General features: G+C 39.5%; 1 protein-coding gene across 1 annotated transcript; it reads right to left on the minus strand.

Annotated features, from left to right (window-relative positions):
* Positions 1–2,596: 2,596 nt before the first annotated feature.
* On the minus strand, positions 2,597–10,004 carry LOC138871394 (replication protein A 70 kDa DNA-binding subunit A-like). Its single transcript, XM_070149268.1, has 11 exons — positions 9,936–10,004; positions 8,937–8,965; positions 8,313–8,437; positions 8,152–8,236; positions 7,932–8,067; positions 7,151–7,314; positions 6,957–7,077; positions 6,698–6,817; positions 6,538–6,588; positions 6,125–6,250; positions 2,597–2,920 (listed from the first exon to the last, which is right to left on the minus strand). The coding sequence occupies exons 1-11, from the start codon at positions 10,002–10,004 to the stop codon at positions 2,597–2,599; spliced, it is 1,350 nt and encodes a 449-aa protein (XP_070005369.1).
* Between the last annotated feature and the right edge of the window lie 2,329 nt (positions 10,005–12,333).

Genomic DNA, 12,333 nt, shown 5'->3' on the forward strand with positions numbered 1-12,333 from the left:
GTCAAAGTTGTCTTGAGCTTTTGAAAGATCTCCTCGCACTCGTCCGACCATACAAATGAAGCACCCTTCTGAGTCAACTTGGTCAAGGGCGATGCGATATATGAGAATCCCTGAACAAACCGACGATAATAACCCGCCAAACCAAGAAAGTTACGAATCTCTGTGGCTGAGAATGGTCTAGGCCAACTCTGGACCGCCTCTATTTTCTTCGGATCAACTTGAATACCCTCGCTGGACACCACGTGCCCCAAGAAAGCCACTGAACTAAGCCAAAACTCACACTTGGAAAATTTTGCATAAAGCTTCTCCTCCCTCAATCTCTACAACACAACTCTCACATGCTCCGCGTGCTCCTCCTGACTATGCGAATACACCAGAATATCATCAATGAAATGCATGAATGCTGCTGGGGCATTAGTCAGCCCAAAAGACATCACCAAGAACTCATAATGACCATATCGGGTCTTGAATGTTGTCTTAAGAATATTCGAGTCCCTGATCTTCAACTGGTGATAACCTGAACGAAGATCAATCTTGGAGAACACTCTCACTCCTTGAAGCTGGTCGAATAAATCATTAATGCGAGGCAAAGAATACTTGTTCTTAATTATTACTTTGTTTAATTGCCTGTAATTAATGCACATCCTCATAGTGCCATCCTTCTTCTTCATAAATAGAACCGGCGCACCCCATGGTGACATACTAGGCCGAATGAACCCCTTATCGAGGAGTTCCTGAGGCTATCCTTTTAATTCCTTCATCTCCGCTGGTGCCATACGATATGGCAGAATAGAAATGGGCTGAGTGCCCGGCACCAAATCAATACCAAAATCAATGTCCTTGTTCGGTGGCGTGCCCGATAGTTCTGCAGGAAACACATCGGGAAAATCCCTCACAATTGGAACAGAATCAATACCGGGAGTCTCAACACTGACATCCCTCACGAGGGCTAGATACGAAAGACATCCCTTCCCAACTATACGCTGAGCCTTCAAGAATGAGATCACTCTACTGGGAACATAGTCAGTCAAACCTCGCCACTCAATCCGTGGCACACCGGTAAAGCCAATGTGACTATCTTGGCATGACAGTCCAGAATTGCACGACACGGAGATAACCAGTCCATGCCCAAAATGATATCGAAATCCACCATACACAGTAATAAAAGATCCACTCGAGTCTCCAGACCCCCAATAGTCACCACACACGACTGATACACATGGTCTACAATAACAGTATCGCCCACTAGAGTAGATATATGAACAGGTGAAACAAGAGACTCACGGGCGTATCCAGATAACGGGCAAAGTATGATGACACATAAGAAAAGGTGGAACCGGGATCAAATAATACAAAGGCATCTCTATGGCAGACTGAAACAATACATGAAATCACGGCATCTGAAGTAGCAACATCTGGTCTACCCGAAAGAGCATAGAAACGGGCCTGACCACCACCTGATCGATCTCCCCCTCTAGGGCGACCCCTAGCTGCCTAACCTCCACCCCTAGCTAGCTACGCGGGTGGTGAAGTAATTGGAGCAGAAGTCGAAGGCTGACCCCTCTACTAAGACTGACCATCATGAAGACGAGGACACTGCCTCCTCATATGCCCAAACTCTCCACACTCATAACAACTCCCCGGTGTTGGAGATAGGGACTGAAAGGAACCCCTAGCACCGGAATGACCAGTAGAAGGACCTGGCATGGAAGAACCCTGAACTAATAGAGCACGGGACGAACTCTAGGCTGGAAGGGCACTAAGTGATGAGTGGGCCTAATGAGAACTGTGAGAACCATGACCTGATGATGCCCCACGATACCCTGGGTGAGCTGAATGAGCCTGCCTAAATGAGCGACCTCTGCCCTGCTGGAACTAAACCCCTCGAAGGAGCACCACTAAAGCTACCAGATCCTCGAGGCCTCTTGGCCTCCCTTTATTCTCGCTCCTAGCGACATACAGACTCAATCTCATGGGCAATATCCACAACCTCCTCGAAAGTAGCACCTATCACCCTCTCCCTAGTCATGAGAATCTGAAGCTGATATGTGAGATCATCAACAAACCTCATAATCCTCTCTCGATCTGTGGGAACCAACCAAACTGCATAACGGGCTAACTTAGAGAACCACATCTCATGCTGCGTCACAGTCATCTCTCCCTAATGCAACTGCTCAAAATGCCTACGCAGCTCCTCTCGGCAAGACTGTGCCACATACTTCTCCAGAAAGAGAATAGAGAACTGCTTCCAAGTAAGGGGCGCTGCACCAACAGGCCTATGCCTCTCATACGCCTCCCACCAAGTGAAGGTAGCCCCAGAAAACTGAAAGGTGGTAAAAGCTACACCACTGGTCTCTGGAATCCCCGTTGTACGAAGCATCCTCTGGCAATTATATAAGAAACATTGGGGATCCTCGCCCTCTAAACCGCTAAAAGTCAGAGGCTTGAGTCTACCAAACCTCTCTAGTCAACGCTGCTCATCGTCCGGCAAAACTGGTACCACAAACTCCTGAGCTGGTGCAACCGGCTGGGCTGGAGGTGCCCCCGGTGTCTAGAGTCCCTGCACAACCTACTCAGGCGTGTGAGCAACGGGAGTCTAGGTGCCTTTCCCGGCCTGGGAAGTAGCTGTGGCCGTAGTAACTGAAACGGCCTGAGCCAAACCGGTACACACTGATAAGATCTGAGCTAAAGCCTCCTGAAGGCCTAGAATCATAATGGGAGCACCTGGTGCCTGAGCTGGTGCTGTTGTAGCGTCCACAACTGGAACCTGATCTTGAACTAGGGCATCTGGTGGATCTGCGGGTGCTGCCCTAGCTGCTCTGCCCCTACCACGGCCTCGACCGCGTCCTCGGCCTCTGGTGGCCCCAACTAGTGGAACTGGTGGTCGTCTACCCTGCCCGATAGCACATGTCCTCACCATCTGTGAGAGAGTGGAAAAACAGAAGTTTAGCATTCAGATCAACAAGTTCGCACGACAAGAATTTCAAGAATATGAAAATTTTCCTAAAGGTTCTGCAGCCCCTCGAGGATAAATACGTCTCTGTACTGATCCGCGAGACTCTACTAAACCGGCTCATGACTCGCGAGACCTATGCAACCTAGACTCTGATACCAACTTGTCACGACCCCAAATACCAGTCGTGATGGTGCCTATCACATTACTAGGCAAGCCAACTCATTCATCTAATCACAATCCTTTTTCCTTACAGTAAGCCATTTTCTAACACAGATTTTTAAATACCAAATTTTCATAATAAGCGTTTAAAACACAATTACATATGCGGAAGTCAAATAAACATGAAAACTACACAGCCCCCAAGTATCTGGTGTCACGAGTCTAGAGCCTCTACTACATAACTGACTGTCTGATACAACATAAGTCTAGAAAATGTGGAAAGAACAAGATAAGAAGGAGAAAACAGGGTTGTGGACGCCATGCAGCTACCTTGAAATCTTCGGCTAGCTCTGGATCAGCTGAGGACCCTCACTCTGCCACTCGGGCACTTGGATCTGCACACAAGGTGCAGGGAGTAACGTGAGTACGCCAACTCAGTAAATAACTAAAGTAAATAAGGTCTAAAAGCCGTGACGAGCAGTTAAAAATCATATAACTGAATAAACAACAGGATAACAGGTCAACTCCACATTTTAAAACCAGTTTCATCAAAAATCATCAAATTTCAGTTTAAACACTTGAAATCATATACTTAGCAATTTTTCCAATAGAGGCTTATTTTAAAAGAAGAGTGAAATTAGTGAAAATAACATAACTTGGCCCCTTGGGCAAGGTATCACTCAGAATATGGCCCCTCGGGTAGCCTCTCAGTCACTCGTGACTCACCTCTCGTCACTCAATACTCACTCTCAGCACTCAGGCTCATTAATATCTCATAGTAATAGAAATCATAGTAACTACTGCGGCGTGCAGCCCGATCCGTAATTTATAGTCGACTACGCTCACTGGGGGTGTACAAACTCTGGAGGGGCTCCTACAACCCAAACATCATATCGTTGCGGCGCGCAGCCCGATCTAATATACATATCATTGCGGCGTGCAGCCCGATCCAAGATATATATCGCTGCGGCGTGCAACGCGATCCAATATATATATCGTTGTGGTGTGCATCCCGATCCATATAAGTATCGCTGCGGCGTGCAGCCCGATCCATAATATATACATATAATATCCTCACTATTAGGTTCTCAACCTCTCTCAGTCATTAATCTCACAGCCTCTCGGGCACAACAATAGAAATTAGGGAACTCAGCCCAAACAATCCTCACCTTTTAAAGTAGAGTGATAAAACCAGTTTTAAACATTTAAACAGGTAAAACATGACTGAGGATATGTTTTCAACAAGTAGAGTGAGAAAAAACAGTAAAAATGCCCCTAAGGGTCTCAACAGGTCGGCACAAGGCCCCAAACATGGCATACAACCCATAATATAGTATAAATAGCTAAAGTACGGAATATCATAAGGTCCAAATCAAATACGTGACTTAATAGTCGCTACGGGACGGACCAAGTCACAATCCCTACTGGTGCACGCCCACATGCTCATCACCTAGCATGTACATCACCGCATTAAACAAGTCAAATACCGGGGTTTGTCCCCTCGATTCCAGATTTACAATGGTTACTTACCTCAAATCGGTGAAAATACTACTCCGCGACGCCTTTGCCCCTTGAATCAGCCTCCACTCGCGTCGAATCTATCCAAAATCAGAATCACGGAGTCAAAATATGCTAAGGGAACGAAGCCCAAGCGAAAACAATCAAATAATACCAAAAATCCCATATTGGCCAAACCCGACCCCCGGGCCCATGCCTTGAAATTCGATAATTTTTACATCAATAGATTCCTCATCTCTCCACGAGTTCATACATATCAAAAGTTCTGAAATCCGACCTCAAATGGTCCTTCAAATCCTCAAGCAATGGTCTAAGTTTCCAAGCCCTAGTTTCCCCAATTTTAGCCCTTAAATTCCATTAATGATCGCTCTAATCCGGAAATAATAGCATAGGAATGAGTTTTAGGTCCAAATTCCTTACCTCAATGAAGTTCTCTTGAAATCCCTCTTCAAAATCGTCCAAAAAGCTCCCAAGCCGAATTAGAAATGGTAAAAATAGCTCAAAATCGTGAAGGGCACAATTTATACCTTCTTCCCAGACATTTTCGCATCTGCGGCCCCTTTACCCGCTTCTGCGGTACCGCATTTGACGTCATTCGTCCGCTTTTGCGGAAATCACTTACCCGGCCAAAACTCGCATCTGCGATCAACCTTCCGCACCTGCGCTTTCGGAGGTGCGGTCCCATAACCGCATCTGTGGTCCCTGCCAACATCTCCAGATTCCACTTCTGCGGCCTCCCTTATCGCACCTGCGGTCCCCAATCCGCAGGTGCGGAAGTACCAGAAGCGGCAAATTTTAGCAGCTGCAACAAAGTTTCAAACTCCCCGTCAACCATCCGAAATCACCCCGAGGCCCCCGGGACCTCAACCAAAGGCACCAACATATCCCAAAACCTTATTCGAACTTGTACCAATCTTCCAAACACCTCAAACAACATCAAATCAATCAAAACACATCGGATTCAAGCCTAAGTTTCCAAAATCTTCCGAATTTCGCTTTTGATCAAAAACCCAACCAAACCACGTCCAAATGACCTAAAATTTTTGTACACACGTCCCAAATGACACAGTGGGACTGCTGCAACTCTCGGAATTCCATTCCGACCTCTATATCAAAATCTCACCTACCAACCGGAAATCGCCAAAATATCAACTTCGCCAAGTCAAGCCTAAATCTACTCCGAACCTCCAAAACTCTTTCTGATCGTGCTCCTAAGTCCCAAATCACCTCCCGAAGCTAATCGAACCATCAAAACTCACATCCGACCCCTCTAACACATAAGTCAACATCCGGTTGACTTTTCCAACTTAAACTCACTCTAAAGAGACTAAGTGTCTCAAACTTTACCAAATCCTTTCCGAACTCGATCCGACCAACCCGATACCACATAACACAGATAAACAAAGCATAAAGAAGCAAAAATGGGGAAAATGGAGCGGTATCTCATGAGACGACTGGCCGGGTCGTCACAGTTTTCTTCTTCTTAAATACTCTCTTGATTTTATTTCTTGACAACTGTGTATTCGGATCTTCTTGAACCACTGTTGCGGTGTTAGTTAAACTTATCTTGGCAGGTGTATTTGCATTATTGATTAACTCGTTCTCTTCAGTAGAATCCTGCATATATAAAATACAAAAATTGTGAAAATAAGTAGTGAACTTACAGTTCCTATAGCTTTATTAATTTATACCCTGAAAATTTTTTATTTAGAAGAATCAATAATATAAAAAAAATATTAATAATGAGTTTGCAGCTTCCTATAGAATAGACAAAGTGAACATTCACAACTTTTAAAGTTATAAAAAAATCTCCAGATCTGAAAATTTATTCAGAAACATATCCTTCTAGATATATAAGTCTGTTTCATCTTAAAGGACCAATTAAAAGTGAGCGATGTATTTACCTCGCATTCCTTCTCTCCATTAAAGACTTGATTATTATTGAAGTCAGGGTCCTATCAAAAATTAATAATAAATGAGTTTGAAATTATGATTCAAATTATGCAATTTAAAAGAATTTGCAATTTAAATATGTTATGAAGTTTGTGAGCAAATATGACATACAGTTAAGTCATCTGAAGGTGGATCAGGACTATATTTCTTTATCAGTTTCTCCTCATCCGTAAGCTTAACAACACTATAAACTTCATGTTGCAGTTGAATGTTCGAGCTCTTGACAATAACCTTAAACATGAATTTTCTTTGGAGAATATTGTTCAGCTCTACTGGATAGGGATACTTATCAACAGTGCTAGTATTTTAGAATGAAATTTTGCGTTAGAATTTTTCAAACAACAAATATGAATTTAATTAGTTGATATACCTCAAGAAATCCTTCCTTCAATTCTTTTACGAATTTGCCTATGAGAAACATGGCTTCGCGGTTCCAGAGCAATAGGGAAACAGAACCAGTAGTATCCATTACCCTAACCTGAAGCTTGTACCTAAATGCAGACTTGATTTGAGATATAAATGTACGTTTTTGATGGATTAAGAAAATAGAACTGCTGCTTTTACCTAATAACTGATGAGTAATCTTCATTTTTACATTTGGGCTTTGGGCATTGATAAATATTTTCTAGTTTATCCACCTTTTTTTGACACTTCTTGCAACTGACATACAACCATCCTTTTCCAAGTTCTAAATTTCCAATACTTGCAACAATCCAACAGGGACTTTCCTGTTTAATAAAATGATATTACTTTAAATAGTGAGGTTGAGAGAGAGCGTATATGTGCAAATCATGAATGATATAAGACAGGCATACTTTATATTAGAAAAATTATGGTTGTCATCCATTAGTAATCAATATGTCATCTGAGAGGTGAAGATATAAAGTATGATTTGTGGTAAAACATATCTTACATACAACTTTCTTATTACAGAGATTAAAGATAGGTCAATTTGCATAACTATAAGATTTTGTGTTTAAAGGTAGTGTTATGTTTGTAACATATTAAGTTTGCAGTAGATTATTGATATGATAAGAGTTCTTACTATATTTCCCTTTTGTGCATTCATATAAGCAAAGAAAAAGCATCAGCCCCCGACGATTTCAGTAAATAAGCAGAGCTGCCATGTCCTCCATCCAATATTATACCAAATTACACTAGTTAAACTCTACATATTTATGCAAATAGAGTAACTGTCGTATAAAAACTTATCATATTCTAAATGTTTAATCACATTTTAATGCCATAAAATAGGAGAACCAAAGGCTAAAAGATGAGAAGAAAACAAATAGAAAAGATGGTCTTTCGAAATTTCAAAGAAAGAAGATAAAAATAGTTAACTCACTTGCATGAATTCTACTAATTGGCCAACTGTTTTAACTTCAACAATGTCCTTCTCTAACTCATCCGAAACAGAGTAACTTTGTTGAGAGATGGTTTGAGTCAGCCTCTCAGAGTAACTATCCCAAACAGAAAGTAATCTATATTTATAAATGAGCAAAACAGTTGGAACTATACTTGAAAAATAGATATGAGTGTAGATACAGGGAAAAAATATATTAAACCGCGTTTTAAACTCGTCAGATTGAGGAAAAGTAGGATTAATCCACAACTTTGGTGCATTCCAAGTATTGTGCACAGAATATGAATCTGCAAAAAAAAGTACGTGTAAGATGTAATGAATAACTTTCACAAAGTAATGTCAAATTGTATAGTTACATTTTACCTTGAAATTTATGGGCTTTTATGAGCTGCATAACAACAATAATAGGCTGGTTGTTAGAACTTAGCAGGTGAGGTATAACTTGATCAACAAATTCGCCCCAGAATGTAGCAGATAACTTGTTTCTCCTGTCAAATAGAAATAGTATATAATATTTAGCATATGTAATTATCAAATCTATCCTTAATCCATGGATGCCTGTTTATTCTTACTCATCATCTTCTAGTTCGATACCCATAAACTTCCTAAAAATTCCACCTTATTTTTGCGTGTGTACCTCACTTAAATTGACAATTTCTCTGATCGCATCTAAAGGAAAAAAAGATGTTAAAATAAATAGCATTAAAGTTAATAATTAGATTATTAAGGTAAAAGTTATTATTACAAAATAATTCACTCTCATTCACATCAACTTTATTTATCAATTGATGATATGGTCGTAGATCAAAGATATTCATGGGAAAAAGTGGATCAATTATTTCAGCCACTGTTGTCCGTTGAGTAAATGTCAGCCTCAATCTATGTTTTGTGGTGTTGAACCTCTCCTTGTTTTGGCAAACGATAAAGTTCGTCATAAAATATAATCCAAGCTCATTAATTTGTGTTTTGAAAAGATGCAAAACTGACTTGTCAATAGAAGCATGTATCTGATGGCCCTGCAAAGAAATTACATTAAATAACAGAGATTACAAATTTTTGTAGTAATACTAATTTATATTAACTCTACTTTTCAATAGTAGAGTTGAACAAATTAATAAGTGACAGAAATAGAGCAAAAACTCCAGATTTGCAACTTTAACTGTTTTTGCTAATTCCAAAACCTTTTTTAAACCCCTTTTGTCCCCTATTTTATATTTCTACAACTGTTTTGAGGATGATTTATTTGTTCACTATTTTCTTAAAACTGGGTTGCATTTCAAATACTACTTTTCAACAGTAGATTTGAAAGAATTAGCAAGTCAAAGACACATAGCAACAAATTCATATTTGCAACTAAAGAAACAGAGAACAAAAGGAATTAGTTTCTACTTTTCATAAAATATTTGAACAAATTTATATTAATACTACTTTTCAACAGTAATGTTGAACAAATTAATAAGTAAAATAAATAGAGCAACAACTCCACATTGCAACTTAATTCATACTAATACTACTTTTCAACTGTAGAAATAGAGCAGTGTAAGAAGCAGAGAACAAAAAGAGTTAGTTTCTACTTTTCAACAATATATTTGAACGAATTTGTAAGTCAAAGATACAGAAAAATAGATTTAGATTTCTATAATTAGCAATTTGCAACTTAAAAAGCAGAGAACAAAAGGAATCAGTTTCTACTTTTCAATAATATATTTGAACGGATTTTGTATCTTCTGCAACTTAAAAAACAGTTTCTAAATCCCAGTCTTTTCTTTTTCCAGATACAATAATATTGAAGTTGGGTTTTGGTGTGTTTTAATGGTTTACAACACAATATAAATAGGATTAGATCTGTCTTCTGATTTTGAAAGAGAGAGCAAAACGAATTAGCAAGGCAATAAACATATTTAAAATACTTTTTCATCTTGTAGAACCAATTCAATCAAGAGTGCCTAGATTAAAACGATCTGGTACTTCCCCCAGACAGACAACCCGAACTTTCAACTTCCATTGCATCTTCGAAATTGTTATATCCTTGATGAAATCAATGTGAGTAGCCATCTTTTGCATAAGCCGTAAGTTTTCTTGAAATCTTGATAGCAGTAGGAAGATTAGAATTGAAGTACCGTGTATTAGTGAAAGAAATATAAGTTTGCAGTTTTGAGCAGTTGTTACCTGGTATAGTAGATTTCAATCGTGACTTTCAATCGTGGTTTAGATAGTTGAGGACACTCTGACTATCGTGATTTTGCAGAGATAATTTAGAGTAAGTGGAAAGTAAAAAGTTTTTAACTAATATTTATGGATTAACCGGTTTTCACATGTAAAATCATTTAATAATACTTAAAAAAAAATTAAAATATTCTGAAAGTTTTACTGAATTTTGTACGGCAGTTGTGTTCCAAATAAAATTGTACGGCAGTTTTATTCCAAATAAAATTTTAGTTCCTAATTAGTTGGAGCAATGTCTTAGAATGCCAAGTGGCAGTTTGGGATAATGCCACTTGGCTTAATGGTAGGAGTTTTTCTTCTGCTTTTAATTATAGATAGATATTGTTCTTGAAAACTATTTCTATTAAAAATAAAAAATAAAAACGCATGAAAAATATATGTGAAAATGACTTTTGTCATACCAAAAACGTCTAATTAAATGGTCAAAAAATGATGATATTTCCTTCAATAGTATAAGGAAAATTAGATTATGGAAAAAAATATTAAGTTTGATTCTCATCGAACTTTTCTTTTACTTTCTCCTTGTATTTGAGGTTCATATTGCTTACTCAAAAAAACAAATATGAGGAGAGACTGTAAACTTCCTATGCTCTAACTAAACTTCAAGCTAGTGGAGGAAAAAAACTCCAAACTCGTATTTCAAACCTTGATTAAAAAAAAAAAAATTGTTGGCTTAATTTGCTAATTCGTCTATATATCAAACGAAAAAATTAGTATCCAGTTAAGTGATGTTTAAAATTTCAAGGTGACATTTGGTTGTTTTTTTGGGTATCATTTGTAATTTTTTTGCCCGAAAATTTCCCAATAAAGAAATGAGTAAAACGATTACTTTCTATACATTGTCAATATAAATGTTTAGTTTACAAAGCGTATCTATCATGTTGCCGTATGTGTTTGACTCAAAAGATATTAAAACCTTTTTGAACAAATCAATCAAAGATGAAGAGGTAAATTTTAGTTGAGGATAATAATCTCTAGAAAGATCGATAAATAAGGAGAAGATAGGTCACGAGGTTTCTTTTCATTCATAAAAATAGTAATGTCTCCAGAGTTTTTAATACCAGTTACAAGGTTATTGTCCTCCTTTTATACTAAGAGAGAAATTCTTCTAAACTGTAAAGGACAAAATACAAGGAATATTCGAAGGAATATTCCCAATGTCCCATGATAGCCATACATTATTACAAGGGTCGTCCCGTCTCTGGTTTGTCTCAGGGTCGTCTCCCTCAGGGCGTCAATTCGAGGAGACTCCGTTAATCGTCGTACTCGTAGTCGGTCGTGGTCGGTCAAATTTGGACCCATACAGTTAGTCCCTCCACTTGTCGGGGTCGCAACTGGGTGCATCCTTGATGAGCGGACACCATGCATTCCTATGGACAAATTTGAGCCATTGTGACGTTACGAAATGGCCAATGAGGGAATGATGTCATTTTCACGTGCGTCATCACCACACATGTTTTCGAGGCAAGAGTTGATGGCTTGATACTTCGGTTTTAGCGTTATTTTGTGGCTCTCCCTTCGATTCTGGCACCACCCAACCCTATAAATAGGTGAAGGGTTTATTTTTTCAAAAGTTTTTGGCCATTCCACTCTTGATAACCTCCTTCATTCTTCCGAGCTTGCCCTCATACCCTTCTGCTTCTTCTTACGTTCTTCATTTGAAACTTCTTCCTCCTTCTTCTTCTTTTTATGTTGATACCCCTTTGAACAATATTATGCCAAGGTCTCGTCGTTCTCATGAAGAGGTTCCTGAGGCCACCCCATTGTCTGTGGCACCCCCTTATGGCGGTGGAGATACGATGGGGGAGGAGGGTGACAGCCTTCCTACGGGGGAGGAGCTACTGCCGAGGCATCCCTTATCTCGAAGTGACTTCCTCAAAGATCCCCCTCCTACTCCGGACCCCGTGTTCTCTGAGATGGAGCAAGTTTATATTGATGCTCTTCGTGTAAAGTACGGCATTTCCGCTCATGTAGATATGGTTCCGGCGGGGAGAGATTTCGTAGATATCCACAGACCTGGGTACTGCGCTTTCTATGAGTAAACTTTCATGATTGGCTATACTCTTCCTCTGTTCCCCTTAGCGGAAGAATTCTGTAAGTTCTACCAAGTTTGTCCGACGCAACTTTCGCCGTATACACTCAAGATACTTCTGTTGCT

Source organism: Nicotiana sylvestris, chromosome 6 (assembly GCF_000393655.2).
Source record: "Nicotiana sylvestris chromosome 6, ASM39365v2, whole genome shotgun sequence".
NCBI lineage: Eukaryota > Viridiplantae > Streptophyta > Magnoliopsida > Solanales > Solanaceae > Nicotiana > Nicotiana sylvestris.

What these genes read in the sequence shown, in the direction of transcription:
- LOC138871394 (XM_070149268.1), bottom strand. Translation starts at nt 10,004, where the DNA reads ATGGCTACTCACATTGATTTCATCAAGGATATAACAATTTCGAAGATG. An exon ending in AAAAGCCCATAAATTTCAAG is followed by an intron (nt 8,237 to 8,312) that starts GTAAAATGTAAC and finishes TTTTTTTTGCAG; the next exon opens with ATTCATATTCTGTGCACAAT. An exon ending in GATTACTCATCAGTTATTAG is followed by an intron (nt 7,078 to 7,150) that starts GTAAAAGCAGCA and finishes GTCTGCATTTAG; the next exon opens with GTACAAGCTTCAGGTTAGGG.